The 19581-nt window shown below is 39.7% G+C and overlaps 1 protein-coding gene across 8 annotated transcripts in view; it reads right to left on the bottom strand.

Annotated features, from left to right (window-relative positions):
• Dlg2 (discs, large homolog 2 (Drosophila)) overlaps positions 1 to 19581 on the bottom strand; it is a 1924417-nt gene that overhangs the window by 957294 nt on the left and 947542 nt on the right. For all 8 annotated transcript variants that reach the window (XM_013511774.1, XM_013511776.1, XM_005379786.2 and 5 more), the window contains one exon: positions 2626 to 2787. In XM_013511774.1, the coding sequence (XP_013367228.1) occupies positions 2626 to 2787 (162 nt within the window). The remainder of the gene's footprint in view (positions 1 to 2625; positions 2788 to 19581) is intronic.

Below are 19581 nucleotides of genomic sequence, written 5' to 3'. Positions count from 1 at the left end.
CTCAGCGGCAAAGCGCCTGCCTGGCAAGCGCAAGGTCGTGAGTTCGGTTCCCGGTACCGGAGAAAAACCAAAAAAAAAAAAAAAAAAAAATGTATCTTGTTTAGAGATAAAGATCACCTGTTTAGAGTCACAAGGAAAAAGTCTGACCTTCCCCGAAATCTGCCTCCTGGCCTGTGTGCAGGAGCTCTAGATGAACTAATTTTTCCTTCATCTTCAAAGATCCTTAGGCACCACACCAATGAACCGGCAGTTCCAAATCTACGAAAACCTATTCCAACCTTAGTATTTCAAGTCAGGGTTTATTACTCATATATATATATATATATATATGGACACAAGAGCTTAGATATTGCATGGTTTCTCTTATTTGCGAAATTCAAATTATACATAAAGAGCATAACAACAGATAACAGGAAATAGGGAGACAGATCTGTCTCAAGCGGGAGGGAGATTAGGAAAAGGAGGAGGTGGAAGGACGAGTGGGGAAAGGGGACGGAAAAGAATTAGATGTGTTATGTCCATTACCAATACCACAGGAGGAACAGAAACATTCTGCACTAACAAAAAATACTGTGGTAAAATCACAAAACCTAATAAAATTTTCAAAAAGAAGGGAATAAGAAGTTAGAAAGGAAATACATAGAAGCAAAAACCTAAGGTAAGAGAAAACTGATGTTGAAGGGATTTAACTCTGAGATTCCTGCAAGGCTCAAGATAAAGCAGAGAAAGGAAAAGTTAACATATATCCGTATATCTGTGCATGGATATATACCCATATGAATATCAGCTAATCTTCAGATATCATACATATCTGATATATCCATCAGATATATATAAAATCTTCAAAAAAGGAAACATTTCCCCTCATGCTAGCATTTCCCAAATAAGTATTGAGCCGCATAGCAAATGGCAGTGTAATTGCTCACTCAAAGTTGTTGAAAGTTCTGATGATTATTTATCACGTATAAGCTGAAGATCTAATTCAAAATAAAGATCCCATAATTGGCTGCTTTTATTGTTTTCTTTATATTTGTTTCTGTAACCAGCTAGCTTCAGACTAACTTTCATTTTCCTCTGCAGCCTAAAGCCTTTCAGAAGCTCTGCTACAGGGCTGACTACAGAGAACCATTGGGCAAGAGGAAGGATAGTGATGAGGAAAAAATGAAAAGGAGGCTCCACAGAGGTTCTTACAGGGAGTCTTTCAGCCATCCTAAAGAATGAACCTCAAGTGTAAGTGCTCTCAATGAAATCCAGTCTCACCTCAGCCCTTTCTCAACTTATGGTGGTCAGTATACACAGCAGGGCTCAACATTTGTGTTCAAAGATGGAAGGGTCCCTAAAGAAGAAATATATTTATCTTAACACGGAAAAGAATCATTGATCCCTAGATTTAAAAGATCACTTTGTTCACGCACATGCTAAAGGAGTTCTTTCTATAAAACCAGTCTCCACCTCTTTTAGGTAGCTCAACCTATCAGGAATTATGGGATTACAATTATCTCAAATATATATTCCTGTCAGTCAGGCACAGAGGATCTGCTTTTGCACTGTGTGTGACACCCGTGCCATGTTTTCCCCATCACAGCTCCTAATGTGGGAAGGGAAGTCGCCTATCCCCCAGCTCTGAATCTTTTCTCCACCACTTTAAACATACTCATTTCCATCAGTCATTCAAAGATTTCCAGAGAAACTCTTAAAGGTACCCAGTGTAGAAGAGCAAAATTCCGTTATTTTTACATATTACATTGTATTTACTGGGATTTGACCATTGACCTAATATTTTAATTTATAGATGACAATTACAACCGGCTTAATTGATAAAAGATTTTCAGGACACCAGAGTGCTTAAAGTGTACCCAAGTTTAGAACTATAAAGAACATAATTAAACATTTTTTTGACTTGTGGCAGGGGTAAGATACAGCATTAATTCTATTTCTGTTTTCCTTTTTAAACTTATACTAGCATTTGTAAGTTTTTTTATTCAATGCATGAAGCCCAGTAGCACCAGTTCATTATGGAAATAGGCAACCAAGGAGCACAGAAAATTCTTACTTCCATTTAATTAGCCATTATTTTCAAAACACCCTATCAAGGATATCTTTAAAATAAATAAAAAAGGCAGAAAGTGTTGGAAACAGCATAACACCAAGTAGAATTCTTGTAAGCAACTTCTTGTATGATAAAATAAAGTCGCTGATGAGCCAACTCACACATTTTCCCTCTTAGTTCAGATAGCAAAGCAATCAGTAGGTGTGATCATGATATATTTACATCCTTTAATTTATCTGGACTTGGAATGCGATGGAAAGATAGCATTTGAGCCACACCATGATGTAGCCTCCCCCTTTTTAAAAACGTAGATGGCTTATTTTCTTTTTCAATCATTCAACCTTGCCACTTTCCTTACCCACTCTCAGCAGTTATAAGGATTTCAGGCATTCAAATAACAATATGTCCCAGAAATACAACGTTAGCTTCCAAACTACAGAAAGACTCTCTGGCAACCAACATCCACCATTATGTTTTAAAAGAGCTTCATTTAATCAGGGCAGCAAACAGCTCCATTAGCAATGAATACTCTTCAGCATCACCAGCTATGAGATTGAAAGAAAAATCTAACTGACCTTAAGAGGGGAAATGTGAGACTGTAAGACATATCCGTGGACATTCTCTATTTGAGACAGGTTCTTTTCTGATACATGCACGAGCTCTGGACCTCTCACTTCATGGGTTAGCCGAGGTAAGGAATGATCATGTGGAGCATCCTCATCTTGATAGCGATACTTCTAGGCAAAAAGAAAAAAAAGACAAAGTATCAGTGTTTGCAAAGGATATAGTCCAACTTCGCATTCCAAGTTCATTATTGTGTGTCTATTGTTTACTTCATCAAGCAGACTTTACTGTATACTTGTTTGACAATCACCATATACCCGCTGAATGGAACTGAACTGAACATCAGTATCAACTGATGCTAGTGACTCACCCTTGCCTGGTGATGTGCTCCTTCTGTTTACCAACTACAGAAGGTTGGTAATAAAGGAAGTGAGGAAAATCCTTAAGAAGAGGAGGAAGTACCCTTCCAAGTGAGCTGAGTAGCTAAGTATGAACTACAATCTTAGGTCATGGGGATAAAGAAGAAAGAATGGCCATGCAAGAAAACAGAATTGAGAAATACCCTATTCAGAAAATTTAAGTTTGATTTAGAATTTGTAAAAGACTTAAATTCACATGGAAATGAGAAAAAATGTGCCACCTATATTTTTTCTTAGTTTGAAAGGGAAGAGAATGTACTCCTCCTTTATTTCATCCCCTGTGAATATATTATTTGGTTTAGTTGGATTCCTGGACAAAAGATGACAATAGTTAGAAATGAAGTTAGCTTTGAAGGACTTCCAATATCAAAGGGTCAGCTTCCACTTAAATGATTCCTTGAGATAAGATAGTATTTCCTTCTCTCTTGTTTCCATTTCATCTTGCTTCAACTATCTTCTTTCTATATGCCCATAACATTAAGCCATGCCTTGAACCTTCTAAGCAAATCTCAGAAAGTTGTCTGAGAGAGGCCAGGACAGGAAACGATCTGAGAGGACACATCTTGGGCATAGAGTTAACTATCATCAGTGCCGGCCAGGATTCAGTTCACTCTTCTCTCCCTGCTTCTCATTGCTTTTGCTTTGGAGATGTTTCTTTAAAGTCCCATTGTTTCAAGGTTGTTGGCTTAAGTCACAAAGAAAACAAGACCATTCTATGCTGATCCCCAACTCAGCTAATAATGTGTTTGTTTGCCTTGCTTTGCCTTTGTATCATGTGAATGACACAGGGGTTTTTGGGGCAGGAATTAATATACTGCTATTACCTCACCTCAGGCTTAACAGCTACATAGAATCTCTTTTAAGTGCAAGATTATTGTTAACACCAACAGTTATCACATCACTTACTAAAACCATGTCTTCTTACAAACCCATGCCGATACTTTTTACTCATTTTGAGATATTTGCTTTCTTGGACATCACCTTTCAGTGTGATTCAAAATTTGACAGTAATGAGAACCTCCCCAGAGTTAGTGATTCAATTTATTGCCCAGTTTTTGATCAGAAACTCATTATCGGTACTTGTATTTTCAAGGAGTTTTTCTGTAACGTCCAAAGTTGTATTAATCTCAAAACAAATTACATTTAACAATTTCAAGAGTACAGTTTACAAAGAACTCTCATTTCTACTGCAAGCATCCCTAGCCATGAGGTATCATCTAACCTGTGATGAAACTAATACTCGAAAAAGTTAAGGTGATTGTCCAGACTCCCGGAGTCATCAGAGCCCAGAGGATCTGAACCTGAATCTTCCTTCTACTATCATCAGTCCTCCTCCACCCTCATAAGGAGATAAAGCCCAAATCTGACAGCTATGGGCCGCTTGGTAGAAAAATATTACTGAGAACACCGACAAAATGAGGTGAGCACGTTTCTGTGAACTAAATATAGCATACTTCTCGTCTTCTAGCCCTGTGAAGAAGTTGAGAAGGTAATCTGCCTCAAAACCAAGTGTTACCATTTTCCATTTAGTCTTGATCAGTCGTTGTCAGCGGCAGTGAGTAACGCGGCACACAGACATTTGAGTTTCTCTGGCTTAAAACCCACCTCCCTTCATACCATCTTGCCCTTCTCAATTCTCCCTCACGGAGGCACTAACCATGGAATCACCAGGGTCAGAGAAGCCGCCATCAGCCAGCTTCTCTCTTCTCTTGTACCCTCTACTACATGTCCATTTAACAAGTTTCTGAATCTGCCTAATGGTATCCTAAATAATTCTTTAATCTACTCCGTCCTATTCCCACCCCAGCTCCCCACAGTGTCCACTACTGACACTATCCACAGTCAAGTCTCCATCAGCTCTGTTACTTTGAGTTATTTTTCTAGTCACTGTCACTTAAGCAATTGTGTAACTAGATCGCTGTTGTTTTTTTTGTTTTTCTTCCAGTACCAGGAATTGAATTCATGACCTACCGCTTGCCAGGCAGGCGCTGTGCCACTGACCTAAATCCCCAGCCCTTGTGTAAATAGATTGTAACTCCCAGTTTTTAAAGCTCCTTCAAACATTTGTGGTAAAAACACGACATAATTTTATTATATTTTAAATCAACCCTTTAACCATTTTTAAGTGTGAGTTCAGAGGTAGTCATTATATTCAGCTTGTTTTACAACGTATCTGGAGAAATCTTCATATGGTAGGTGTTCTCCTAGTTCCCTATGGTCCTCCAATCACAACTCAGCTGCTGTATAGTTGTGTGTTTTTCTGTTTGTCTATTATTTTGTGCAACCTTATTGGTGGTATTTACTTTCATAGGTCCAATTCTTGTCCAATTACCTACCACATATGCTCACAAGTATTTGCTGAATAAAATTATAAATGAATTTTGAATAAATAGGTGAAATTGATATTAGTTGCTTAAAGTATAAAACTGTTTGTCTACTAGATGCAACCTTTCTTTTATTATACACCATTATGAACCACCCAAAATATTTTTGACGTCTACTTGAAGGACCTCAGATGCTCCCCTCATCGTTCATTCCTATAATATATGCTGAGAATATAAACTGAAAAGAACAGTTCTTGTTCTAGAGAAGACCATATATTTTTAAGCAAATTATACACATGTGCAGTTAAGTTACTAAACGTAGTAACGATAGCTGGAAACGTATACTGTGTTCTGTTGGAGCAGAAATGGTTCAGACCAACATTGTCTGAAACTTGCCATTTGAAACAGGATCTAAAATTATATGGAAAGAAATAAAGGATGGTCCAAGAAAGTCACAACATATGGAGAACTCTGAGGAGGTGACACTCAACCTAATTATCAAGGTTCTGAAAAGATTTGCCTGATGGACTCCAGGATTGTAGGGAGGGTTGAACCAGACCAGAACTGAAGCAGTAAAATAGTCTTGTAAAGTATTTAGGACTCACAGATCTTTGGAGGTTACCTTTATCCTCTAGGTAGAATTTTTAGGAAATCTTTAAAAATTATCTCAGGTGAGTGATTAAACAATTCTGTAGTAGTTGCTCCCTTATTTAAGATCAGCTCTATTGCTCTATGAAATTCGGAGTCATCCTTCATTCCAGGCTGTGTTCAGTAGGTGCTAATGTCATTCTGGGCAGCTCTGAGGATTTCTGCATTGCCTGTGATAGGATGGGGCCAAAGAGGAGGTCTCTGGTTTGAAATGTGTGCCTTTCCCTTTTCTCCTTAATTATGTCTACTAGAAGAGACTAATGAAAGAACTTTTGTGAGCAGATACTTCTCTTTTCACCTATAAAGGGAGTAGAGCAGGAACAATGTTCAAAACAGGAAAGATTATTTGCGTGTCCCTACCTTGTTTCATTATATTTCTTAAAAACAAAACAAAACAAAACAAGAAAGAACTTATGGAATAGTATCCTCTCCTCACTCCTTAATCCTCCCTGCGTCCTGGCCTTCATGAGGCAAACCTTTACAGGACCTTGCTAATCAGACTGGGTGCCACCTCCTCAGAAGCTTTCCCCGGCTGATAGGATTGGCGAGGTATCGCTCTTGTGGGCTCCCACTGTGTTCTGCACCTGCTCCTGTCAGTAACAATTTTATATTACCAGAGCCTGCCCCTGTGCCTCTCTCTGCTCTGTGAGCCCATGGGTACCCAAGAGCAGATGTGGAGCCATTTTCATTTCTGAATCTCCAGTGCCTACATGACAACTGACCTGAAGTCAGAGACCAATGAACGCAAGTTTATAACTGAGTTAAGCTCCAATGATCTGCGGGATAATATGACCCACCAGATCGAGTATTCCTCCAACGAGAGCCTATACACAGTCACAGCCATGTTCCTTTTTCTACCACAGGCTCCACATGCAAAGACAAAGTGCAGATGTCTGAAGAGACTGCTCAACACATGTGCTGAAACCTGTGTGAGCCAGAGACATTTTGAGTTGCCCAGAATCCTAACACAAGAGCACACAACTGACGCATCGGCTGAGGGCTCCCAGCATTGTGTGCAAAGTGGTGCTATGTGGCACGGTGGATAATAGTGGGTTCATAGGTTGAAAATCTTTCAAATGCTCATAAATAAAAATCTGAGTTTATCTCTGTTGCTGCATAAAAAGTGCTCTACTTCCCCCTTGCAGCAGCATTTGGGTCTATACTGATAAGAGAGGAAGAGAGAACAGAAGGAGAAAGAGAAAGAAAGGGAGGAGAGGAGGGGAGGGGAGAGAAGAGAAGTCAAAAGCTGAGGACACCCAGAATATGTGTGTGCTCATGAGCAGCCAGTAATAGTATAACCCCTCACAATTAATGAATACTATCCATAAGCACTTTGCTAAAATTGTTAAAGTAGTTATTCTAACTCAAACTTACAAGCAACATTAGAAAGCAGGTACAAATTAAGGAACGAGTACCATTCCTTACACAAAGCCTGGTTCTTGTTAGTTCGACGGCTTCTGTTAGCTGTATTGACACACAGCATCCTTTTTGTTGAGTCCTATCTCCCCGTCTGTAATCTAAGTCCATGGGGCCAGGAACCCTGACATTTATCTTTGTCTTCTCCAGAGCGAGAGCAAGCCATATGCCATGATGCGTGTTTCCAATCTCCTTGGGCTAACAGACTGCTGCTGCTGAAACCAAACCTCTTGGTTTTAAAAATGTGCTTTGGCAGAAAGGTAAAATACATTTCAGGAAAAGTGTGAAGTCAGTAGGAAAATGAAACGTGTAAGGGATTTGCAAAGGAAGTGATGATGCCTTGGAAATATGTGAAAGCAGCTCAGAAAATAGAGAAAACCAAGGTTATGAAGGAAGCAGTCTCAAAAAAGATAAACTGTGTGGAAATTAAGGGCTTTCACTTCCTCAGAAAATTGTAAAAGTTTAAGTTCCACGGTGGGGTGCTCTCTTCCAGACCCTGCCAGTCACCCTTTCACATTGAGAACTGTGCTCTTTCCCAAACATTTTGACAACTATTTTAGAAATTTCATTTAGTTAAAACCTATAAAACATATAGCCCGCAGCCTCTCTTTCCTAGCTTCTCCTTTATTCCATAATTGCTTGGAATCTGGGTAGCAGATTTCCTTGCTGGCCCTCGGAGATTTTCCCTCCAACTTACTGCCTCCCTTTTAGGATGGAAAACATGGATTTAAAAGAAGAAAGAGACAATGAAGGAATGCTTAGTGTAATGAAGAGATTGAATTTGTATTTCTTTTAACATTTAAAATTGATAGTACTTTGACTAGGCCGGGTTTGTCTTTCCTTCCTCTATGCTTTCCATTTCATTCTCCACTGGTTACGGAAGGACCACAAATCTGGGGTGGAGGCGTGGTTAGCTAGGAGGAAACAGGGAGGAGAAAGGGCAGTGCAGACCGCAGTTTAGTGCCAGATCCTTGGAGATACCTCCTGGCTTCCCAGATTAGGAGGTTCTCTTTGCCCTACTTCACTGCTTTCATCCTCACAGGCTTTTGGGGGCCTGGTGCTTATTCTTCATGAAGCCCAACATATCTTTATTTTACAGTCATTTTTTGTACTTATTTGCTTGATATTTGCCTCCTGCATTGAACTGACATTCCCGGAGACTCAGGGACCTTACCTGCTTGGTCCATTGCTCCCCTCCAGTGTCTGCTACCTAGCAGGTACTCAGTAAATGTTTATTGAGTGAATGAGTAGTCTAGACAGAACCCTAACCCTAACCATCTTCAAAATCCACTACTCAAAGAGCTAATAAAAAGGGCCCCAGATATGCTGATCACACATGTGTCTTTTCTAAGTGAAAATGCCCTTTGAAAAGCTGACCCACAATTGGCCATACAGCTGGCCCAAAGGACACTTGAAAGAGGAATACTTTTTCCCCAGATTTAGGACAAGATACGAGTAACAGGGCTGATATGAGGGTTGAAAAGCTCTTCCAGGTGCTTCATTTGAATTTTTTCAAACAAAATTCATAAATGAAAGGAAATACTTTCCTGCTTTTTGCTACAAAGAACAGGACAAGCCAGGATGTTAATTAAATTACAAATCAGCTGTCTGCACACAGCTGACAGAGCTTTGTGTGCTTCCAAGCAACGTCAGATATTTTAAACCCTCTGTAATTACCTACAATGGAGAAGCTGCCAGGAAGGAGGCTTTCATGAATATCTAATGAATCTTCAGATTCTTTTTAAAGAACCGATGATTTAAATAAACATGAGGGAACGTATTCTCAGTGCGCCCTCCGTCTGTTAACCGAAGATCTGGAAAGGTTGGCTGGTGGGATGCTCAGTTCCCTCCCAAAAACTCCAAATGAGGCCCAGTTCTGGGCAAGGCCAGTGTCACCCAAAAGAGGTCACTGCAGAATTAAAAAGAACCTAAGCTCCCTGAGCAACACAACGGAACAGCACATCTATGTTTGGGGAAAATAATGCATGTGGCCTTGTAAAATGAGTTTGTAGATGTCATACATTCAGATTTTTTTTTTTATAATTTACAAACCATTTTAGAAACTGTATCTCAATTAATCTCTTAAGAATTGGATAAAGAAGATGATGTCACCGTGATTTCCAAATGAGAAAATCAGATTAGAGAAACTCCAAATGCTAAGTAAACGAGCCTGGATTTCAAACCAGCAGAGTTCTCTGACTCCAAGATTCAGTCAATATATTGGAAAATGAATAAATCTTGGCTTTAGAAACAATAAAGATTGAATTCAAATTTTCACTATGCCACTTGCTGGCTGGACAAACTTTGTCAAGTAGATGGATAACTCTGAGCTTCATTCGGCTGAGTTACAAGCCAACTTGTAACAGCACCGACCTCATAGAAATGTTTTAAGCAGATTGAACGGGATGCTGTATTTCTGATACATGGCCGGTACTTACACTGTGGATGCTCTCCTTTCTTAAAGTCTCAGCTGCACTTCGCATGTTACTTGTAAAATCAATACACACAAATGACAACAAAACGTGGTCCCTAAGAGTGAACTTTTCAGAAGGCTAATTGTTTTTTTGTTTGTTTGTTTGTTTGTTTTGTTTTTTTCTCCGGTACTGGGAACCAAACTCACGACCTTGCGCTTGCCAGGCAGGCGCTTTTGCCACTGAGCTAAATCCCCAGCCCCTGGCTAATTGTGACAGCACAGCGGGGAACATGTGAATGGTCCCTCACTTGGTACCGCCACATATGTCTATAATTTTTCCATTCCTTAAGTTAATGAACTAAAAGAACTTTGTATACCTTCAGTCTTCTGGCAGTGGCCAACAATGCAAAGCTCTAGAGACTGCATGGGTCAGTTCTGTCTCTCACCATTCACAGGATCGTAGGCAACTTTCTAAGCTCTCCAAGACTTCTTTACGATGAGAGTAGATTTGTAGATGCACCATAGTATTTTTGACAAGGCCAAGCTGGATAATGCTTTGTAGGTGTGCAGTAAAGTATCTGTGACCTACTGAGCAGGCGCTTAATATCAACTATGATTATTTTACTGAAACATGAATAAAATGATTTTTGTTTGAATAAAATGATTTTAGAAATATAAAAAACACCAACTACACAAAAAATGTTGTCTCAATGTTTTCAGTTTCTTCAGAGACTAAAACTGCACATCTTCCCACAAATACATAACACACAGACTTCATATTCTAATCTCACAGCTGTACTGAGGCCAGTGTTTTAAAACCTTCTACTTTTGTATTCAACAAGAATATATTGAGCACCTACTATGTGTCAGGTGCTGTACTAAAGTGCTAGGAATATAATGGTGAATAAAAAAGATAAATCCCCTCTTGTCCATCTTTTTCATATCTTCTCTACTTCTAGCAGCATTCACAACTGTTTTTCATCTGGCTAATATTCAATCTTTAAAATAGTTCCTATGTAATATCTTCCCATGTGCTTCCCCTGGCCAGGTTTGATTAGTGACGTTTTTCTATGTTCACATGAGTGACACCCTGAGTGTTCCATTTTTTGTTGTTTTTAAGTATGTATGTATGTACGTACTGTCCTACAGGAATGTAGAGTTTGTTACTCATTACCATATCAGCAACAAGCATTCTTCCTGAGAACCACTGGGTACTCAACAGCTATTTGGGGACTGGACAAAACCTAATTCAAATGTGAGGCCCTTGTGAGAGCCTTACATTTAATGTAACATACGTTTACATTAAAACCTAATGTAAATGGGGGCTGGGGATTTAGCTCAGCAGCACAGTGCCTGCCCAGCAAGCACAAGGTCGTGAGTTCGATCCCTGGTACCCGAAAAAAAAGAAAGAAAAAAAAATAATGTAAATGTAAGGCAAATGTAATGGAGTTAAATGGAAAAAAACTGATTCACTTTAATAGCACAGGCTATAAAGTGGAGTTAGTTCAAAAACATGCAGCTAGTAGGGAGAATTGTTTGTGTTTTATACAAAGATTAGGCTGGGCATATGAGGCACCTGAAAAGGAATGTGAGCTATGCTTCCTGGAGCAAAAGAGTTATAAAATGAACAATGGGAACATATAAGAAGGGTGATAGTGTCAATTTCATTTGCTTTGGGATCCACTCAGGGATCCACCAGAGTGCATTTCTGGATGTATCTGATGGGCCATGGAGGCACAGCCTTAAGGTCTATGTCTGGTCCCTTGCCCATTACTCTCTGCTGCTGGTCCCAGGCTCTGTTTTCTGGCCTCCTTAAACTAAGCATATTTGCTCCATCATGCCCTTCTTCCACAATGCTTGTGCCTTGGAACCAGCCACCTACAGACTGAATCCCCTGCAAAAGCAAGCCAAATTAACACTCTCTTCCTTTAGGGTGTAGATGTTGTGTCAAGTGATGGGTAAGCTCACTAATACTGAATAAAGGAATGCAGACATAAAGGCCAGGATGAGGAAATTTCAGTTGGGAACAAGGACTCCAGGAACAACGGCATTAGAGAGCATATGAATTACACTCTAGCAGAAAATTTGTCTACATTTTATCCATGTCCTGAGTCTTTGTAGACAATTAAGATGAAGAATAATAGACTGATCTGGCAGAGAAAATAAAAAGACAGCCCAATATTCAGGCTGTGGCATGGGTACTCCTCGCTGCTTTTTGCCAGATTTATAGCTCAGAATTTGGGGCAAAAACCAGAGCAAAATAATTGAAAACATTAAATTTTTGGCCAGAAGAAACCACATGTAAAGCTGGAACCAAAGCTGTGGCTATGGAAAGGATCACTATCATTAAAAATGAACCAAGTACTTTGTACCAGGACAAAAAGCATGATGCCTTCAGGGTACTGTAAGTAACAGCAAGACTCACTCATCACAGGTTCAAAGGTGAGAGAATATAAATCATATTCTTGAGAAGAGAGCTGCTGCATCCCTCACCCAAGAAGAGAAGCCTGTAGAATTTGCTCCCCAGAATTTATTTCAGCATTCTCAATTATCCAGCCACCAGAGTCTGATACAGCCATGATCTAAAGTGGCCTGGCTACTGCGCCCACAAGCAACAGACCATGGTATTGTCCACACGATGCCATGTTACCAGTATGAAGGAAGCAAGTGTTGTGGAGTTACAGAGGCTTTAACCCAGGTTTCAAAGGAAACCCAGGCAAAAAGCCCCTGAGAGGACAGTGTGTGAAGCTGTGGAGACAAAGCCAAAGGTTCAGTAGAGATCTCAGGAACTTAGAGATGCCAGGAACATGGAACATCTACCAGGAAAAGCTGAAGACTGCAAATAGAGTCACCCCAAAGAAAGGCTGTGTGGGCTGTACCTGACAAGGCCATAAAGATTGGGCCACCTAAGTGCTCTGGAACTCATCACCATGTACGCCAATGCCAGATATGGAGCTATTGGACTTAAAATTTATCCAGCTGGATTTCAGTCTCACCTTGGTCCAATTCTTTTCTGTTCTCCTCTCGCTCCATTTTGGAATGGGAAAGTTTTTCCTGTGCCATTGGGATTATGTAACTTGTTTTATTTATTTTTTCATCTTTCTAGAAGTTCACAGGTTAAGAGTTGGCCTTGAGTTGCAGAAGGGATTTTAAATTAGACTTCTGAAAAATCCTGGAACTTTTGAGACTTGGGAAGGGTGTGGTTGCATTTCTGGTTGTGTACAGGACAGTTATATTAGTTGAAAGTACAAATGGCTATTATCTTTATTTGGAGATGTAGAATGACTTAAGAAAATGTGTTTGGGTATGAAGTTGACAAGGGGTGGATATGGTGGAGTGTCAACCTGATTTATTTTTCAGTCCATCAGTGGGATTGGTGGAGAGCATTTTGGGTATTGTCTAGGTGAGACATAGAAGCATGGCCTTGGGTTCTCTATTTGGTCCATGCCTTTTTCTCTCTACCATGGTTCCATTGTTTTGCTTCCTAAGCTTCATAAACTAAGTATCTTTGCCCCACTATGCCATTCCAGCATGATATGTCTACCATGGAGTCAGCCAACTATAGACTAAGCCCCGCTAAACTGCAAGCCAAAGTAAACATCTCCCTGTTTAACTTGTGGCTATCAGGTGTGTGTACAATGATGGGAAGGCTGACTAATAGAAGGGGAACTGGGTGAGTTCCCCCCTTTCCTCTCTCTGCCAGCCCTGAGTAAGAGCAACAAACAAAGCACAGTACAGGAATGAGGCCTTACTAAGGATTGTCACCCAATAATCTCTAAACCACATTGATACACAGATGAGTGTACCATTCCCAAAGAAGTACAAAAAATCTACTGAAGCATATGCAAGGCAGGTAATAGATCTGGACAAATACACACTAATATGTTGATAACAGTTATTTCCAAGATACTGTGAACTTCATTCTTTGAGTCATATTACCTGGAAAAATAAAAACAACTGAAGCAGAATATGTAAGGCATAATCAAGTATTCACTTTGCTGAAATGGAGAAGGTCCAGCATAGTACAAGCTTTGTGGTAAAAGAAAATCCTCCAGCCCTGTACATGGTTCACCCAAGTTCAGTGGAGTTAATTTTCAAAGTTGAATAAAAAATGCAAAGGAAGTGACAGCCAGCTGAGAAAAGAAGGAGGGAGGAGCTAGGAATGGGTTTACTGTGGAGGACCAGATGAAGTAAAATTGCTTTGGTACCAAAAAGTCAAAGCAGTGATTTGAGAACAAAGCAGACAATTAGTTTCTCCACTTGAAGCCTAACATCAAATGCTGTCTGAGGAATTCTCCAGGGTTCACGCTCACTGGATTCAGCTGAGGACAGTGAGCTCCTGTGGGCAATCACTGACACAACCCACCAGCTTTGCAACTGCTGTAACATCCGGGAGAGTCGCTCTACTGAAGCGGGGCTGCTCAGTGTGCCTAGTGCCCAGGAAAGAGGAAATGTTCATTTCAGCAAACAGTTAGTCAAGTGATAGAAATTCTCTACACACTGGTTTCCTGAGTTTAATTTCTGTTCCTGTCGCTGAGAAACAATGTGGCTTCAGGAAAGTATGGCAGATCTACGAAACTCAGACTCATTTAAAATTAGGCTAATAATACATGTGGAGACAAAGCCAAAGGTTCAGTAGAGATCTTATGTGACATTGATCTTATGTGACAGTGTTCTTATGTGACATTGATGGTATAATGTGCATGAACATATCGGAACAGGTGCTGCAGAAATCCAAGTATTTTCCTGTTTCTCTGGCATTATCAGATAGGCATCTTCCAAATTGTAGGAAGAGCCGCACCCCCCAAGCATGCAGGCACACGCGCCCTAGTATGTACATAGCTCAGCCATACCACTAATGGAGGTACTGACTTCCACCATGCTTTTGCTAGCATCCTAACATGCTACAGCACAGCACAAACCCTCTGCAGGAGGCAAATTGGGCTTCTAAGCCATTGCTCCACTGCCCTAAGAATAAGTGGAAGCCATCTCTTTTCTGTAAGTGCAGTTATCTCACCTCTCTACTCATGTGTCCATCTAGGCCAATAGCCCTGGCCTCTTGAGCTTATGATTAACATTTCTGTCCAGCTGACAAAGAAAAACCAGTCTCAGACACAGATGCTAAACCTGCCTTACTGCTTACTCACGCTACCATTCCAATCCTTTATTTTTTTATTTTAACTTTTATTAGTATGTGTTTGCCAGACATAATGTTCACATTCCTTGTGTGGAGTTGGTGCCTATACATAATACATCTTCATTCCTGTGTTCAGCCCCTTCTCTCCCGGCCTTCCTCTCTCCCTTGCAAGATCCCTTCCCCATTTGGGAAAGATCTATCGCTCTACTTCCTGTTATCTATCTTTTGCTTCTTCTTTATTTATATTTTGGTATAATGTATGTGATATTTAAGCTTGTGTGTCAGATTTGTTTCTTCTGGTCTTAAGGTGTACCCACTTTCCTCCAAATGACTCAAGTGTATTGTTATGGCAGAGTAGTACTGCATTGGGGGTCAATAATGTCTTTCTTTATGCATCCATTGATGGATAGATAGGCTGCTTCCAAGATTTAGCTATTACGAATTGTGCTGCTATAAACATGGGCATAATGTAGTACCATAATCTATGTTTAACACTTTCAGGAAGATATCAAGAAGAGGAATATCTGGGTCAAATGGAATTCCTAGTTTTAATTTTTTGAGAAATCTCCATACTAATTTCCATAGTAGTGGTACTGGCCCTTTTGACCCTCTAACCCTTAGAACCTGCCTATTGATTGGGTTTGGCGCTTGTCCAACCCTTCTACCTATATCAAACTTCCAGGATTGTACCACTTAGCCACCTCAATCTACTGAACTCTTTCTGACTGGCATGTGAGCCTAATCCTGGGTTTTACTGAGTAATTTATTGGTGGATGTTTTACCTGTGACATTATGGAGACTCCCCTAGCAGGGAGCACCATCATTTATTCATTTAACAAATTAAGTATAATATCTCTTAATCACTAAATTTAAATGCTAGGAATATCTATAGAAGCAAAATTAAAGAACGTAAATTGTAGATGGGTCTTTTTGTCTAAGTTTACTTTTTCCCCAACACAGTTCCTTTACCTAGCAGCAGACATGAGTGGTCCTCTCCAGCAGATGACATCAGTTGGTCTAAGTGGGCAATTACTCTTAACTGTCTCTGACATTGCTGGAAATAAGTGTGGTCCACAAAGCCATTTATTATCTAGCTACCTTTGTTACAAAGCACATTGTTCTGACCCGGTGTCTGTGCCATGGGAGCCGGGGAAGGACCAAAGCAGAAAGGACGACCTTCGCCCTGTCCTCATTAACAATGGCTCCCAATCAAAGAGGAGTCTTTGGCCGTCAGACACCCTTATAAAAGTATGAGTACTTTCTCAAATAAAGATGCTTTTCAAGCCATGCTTGGTTAAATCATCTCCCAAATGATATTATATAATAAAATGTCTCTGAGGAAGGCATTTTTTCATTTGATTTTGAAGTCTGAATATGCTATTTAAACATAAAATCTCTTTTGTTCTTATTGTAACCTTAAGGTATTAGCCCCACATCAAGAGAACTCTGAAACTTGTTTAAATGTCTTGTCTTAGTGTCCTGTTGGGAATCAACAGTATCTTTTTTGTGGGGGGGTATTAGGAATTGAACTATGAATGACAGGTGCTCTGCCGCTGAGCTATATTTGCAGCCCCCATTATGTTGTTTCAGATTAATGTGTATGATATGACCTGCATATGTGTTAACACTTAAAAGTATTAATTTATTTAATTCTTATAGCAAACTTATGAAATAGCGACTATTTTATTTTCCCTTCAATATAGAATCAGGGATAAATTATGTAACTTTTTCATGTAACTTGCAGGTAAACTGAGAACCTCACCTCATTATTTTTAATCCCTATCATAACTCTCACACCATGTTGAGTCTCAGGAATTGTGCATTTTTTATTCTGTGACACATTTATTTCTCCTAGATATGGTAGGTATTTTGGTCATGTAGTTTAAAAAACTGTGATCTTTGAGCATCCTCTTAGTTTTGCTGGATCACTGAATGCAATTAGGAAAAAGTACAAATCGAAATAACCTGGTTAACAATACTTTCATTTTCCTGGTCAAATACAGCACAAATGAAGATGATTCTTCTACATATTTGTCTGCTGAAATCTTGCAGAGTAGGGTTCATCTAGCCAAGGCAGAAGAACAAGATTCTTCATATCAGAGTGGAGACCAATGGTTACATCAGTCTGAGAATCCCTTTATGAAGGCAGTGATGCTATAGCCATAGCTATCTCAGGACTCCTCTGTCAGAGAGATTTAGTACATTGTTCCAAGGGGATGGATCTAACACAAGTACAATGATTCTATTTCAGTAGGGATTTCTGCTCTTTTCTTTTTGCTCCTTTGCATTGTTCATTCCCCCATTTGGCCATTGCTTCCTTTCCCCAGAATATCTGCCTCCCATTTTTCTTCCCCATCAATCACATTTCTTGCTGTTATGGCCTCCACATATCCACCTTCTTTTAGCTACCTCTCCATCTTAGCCACCCATTGCCTCAAATTGTGAGTCTTACCATTCCAAATTATTTGGAATTCAAAGTAAAAGTAACAGGTCAAATCCTGGACTTATTATTTGTCTTTTGTTTTCTCCTCACATGCAGGTCTTGGTTAAGATGACATCTGCTCCCAGGAGCCTAAATTATTCACCGTTTCTCCCCATGAGTCAGTTATGCCCAATGCCCAGATGGGAATCAGAAACCACAACAATTAGAGCACACAGAACATTTTTATTCTATTTTTGTTTGTTTGTTTTACTGTTTACTTTTGTGGACTCTAAGATCTTACAACGCAAGAATTGAGCCTTATTTATTGCTGTAGCAATCTGTGCTGGGTATTTAACAGATGTTAAATAAATGCTTGTTAAATGAATAGCCACTAGACATTTGTTATTATTTGTATTCTCCCAACAACTACTTCAATCAACAGATCACCCCTAGATATATCTTCTTTAAAAAATAATTTCACCATATCAAAAATCTTTCAGAAGTTTGATGCTGTTCCAGAATAAAACAAGAACATTTCGCTGTGATATTAACACTACACTCACTTTCTTGCTGAAGTCCTATCTCCTACTGTACTTAACTCATTTATATTCCCTTCAAGCCAGTCAAGAAGTTCTCTGAAGTCACTGCATCTATCTCAGCCTCATCTGATGGCTTCCTTCTGTCTTAAATGGTGCTCCTCCAACCACAGTAGAGGAATATTTTGACATTCTGCTTTTTGAGGTTCTGCTCACATACAATCCTCCCCAAATCTGTCCTGATCATTTCCCCCAAAATGAGGTTTACCTTTTCTTTATTTTGCTGTGGCAATGAAATGTCTCTCTCTGAATCTGTATGTTTTTATCCATCACTCCCTTCACTGAGCGCTTACAGCGAATCACTAAGGCACTGCCATGCACTCTGAGAATAATTAAAAAGAGCCCCATACTGCTCTCATTGAGCCTTCTTTTCAGTAGGTGAGACTGACAAAGTTTTTCATCCTAAAATGTCATTATTAGGGTAGATCCTGATTTCAGAGATATTAAATACAAAATATGTACCTTAGAACTGATGATATACCATATCAAAGTACTCTATAAATGGAAGTGCTCTTAACCTACCTTTGAGGGGATAAAGGAGTAGTTTCCTAGAGAATGAATGACCTTAGATTACTCTTCAAGAATAAAAAGACATCACACAAAGAGCCAGCAAGGACACTGGCAGAGCAGCAGCAGGTTAAATGTCAGAGAGGAGGGATGATAGAGCATAATTTTTTTCAGTGAGATGCTAAGATGCTTGAAAGCATGTTTTTACATTTGTATCCCCCAAAGCATTTCGTACAGGGTCTTAAACAGCTGTGTTAGACTGAAATTAATATTGATCATGTGCCATTCACATGCTTTGCTATAGATAAACTTGATAACTTTCCCTTAAAATTTGCAATATGAAACTAAGATTTCAGGAAATCCTGAAAAATTGGCAACTGGGGAGAACTATTCAATTCAACAACTAAAATGTAACAGATGAATTTATCCCACATGAAAATAAGAGTGGAATAATGAGATGGTTTTATAATAGCATGGACCTTCACGTGCTAATAGATTTTGCAAGGTGAATAAAGAATATCTAGTGTACACTCCCTATTTATCATAGAAAAATTTAACTCTGAAGTCCGTATGCAATTTCTGGCCTCTCCTTCAACATACGGCCCATTTAGTTCATGGTTGCCTTCCCAGTTTTGTGCTGCACTTTGTCGTCATGCTTGTTTCTGTTCCGGAAAAGTTTTACTTGGATATGAAAAATTAGCAATCATAGTGACACTTCCCAAATGTGATGTTCTTTAAGCTAAAAATAGTTACTCCTGCCCTAATTTAGATAAGACTTTCTCAAGTTTCCGGCCAGAACAACCTTTGGGTTCTAGGGGAACCAGTTGCTGGGATTAGGTAGAAAATAAGGACAAAATTCTTTGTCCTGTGGAGTTTCCCTTCTAGAAGAGGTGATAACTCAATTAACAAGTGCAAGCAATAATCACAGACTGTTGGATGAATAAGAAGCTGCTCCAAGAGAGCAAAGGGGAGGAAGCACGCTTGTTAGAAGCAGTTGTGCGCACTTTTAAAACAGTTATGTGTGGGCTGGGGATTTAGCTCAGCGGCAAAAGCGCCTGCCTGGCAAGCGCAAGGTCGTGAGTTCA

This window comes from Chinchilla lanigera, unplaced genomic scaffold (assembly GCF_000276665.1).
Source record: "Chinchilla lanigera isolate Chin_1 unplaced genomic scaffold, ChiLan1.0 scaffold00013, whole genome shotgun sequence".
In the NCBI taxonomy this organism is placed as follows: Eukaryota; Metazoa; Chordata; class Mammalia; order Rodentia; family Chinchillidae; genus Chinchilla; species Chinchilla lanigera.
This window is presented reverse-complemented; position numbering and strand designations above follow the sequence as displayed.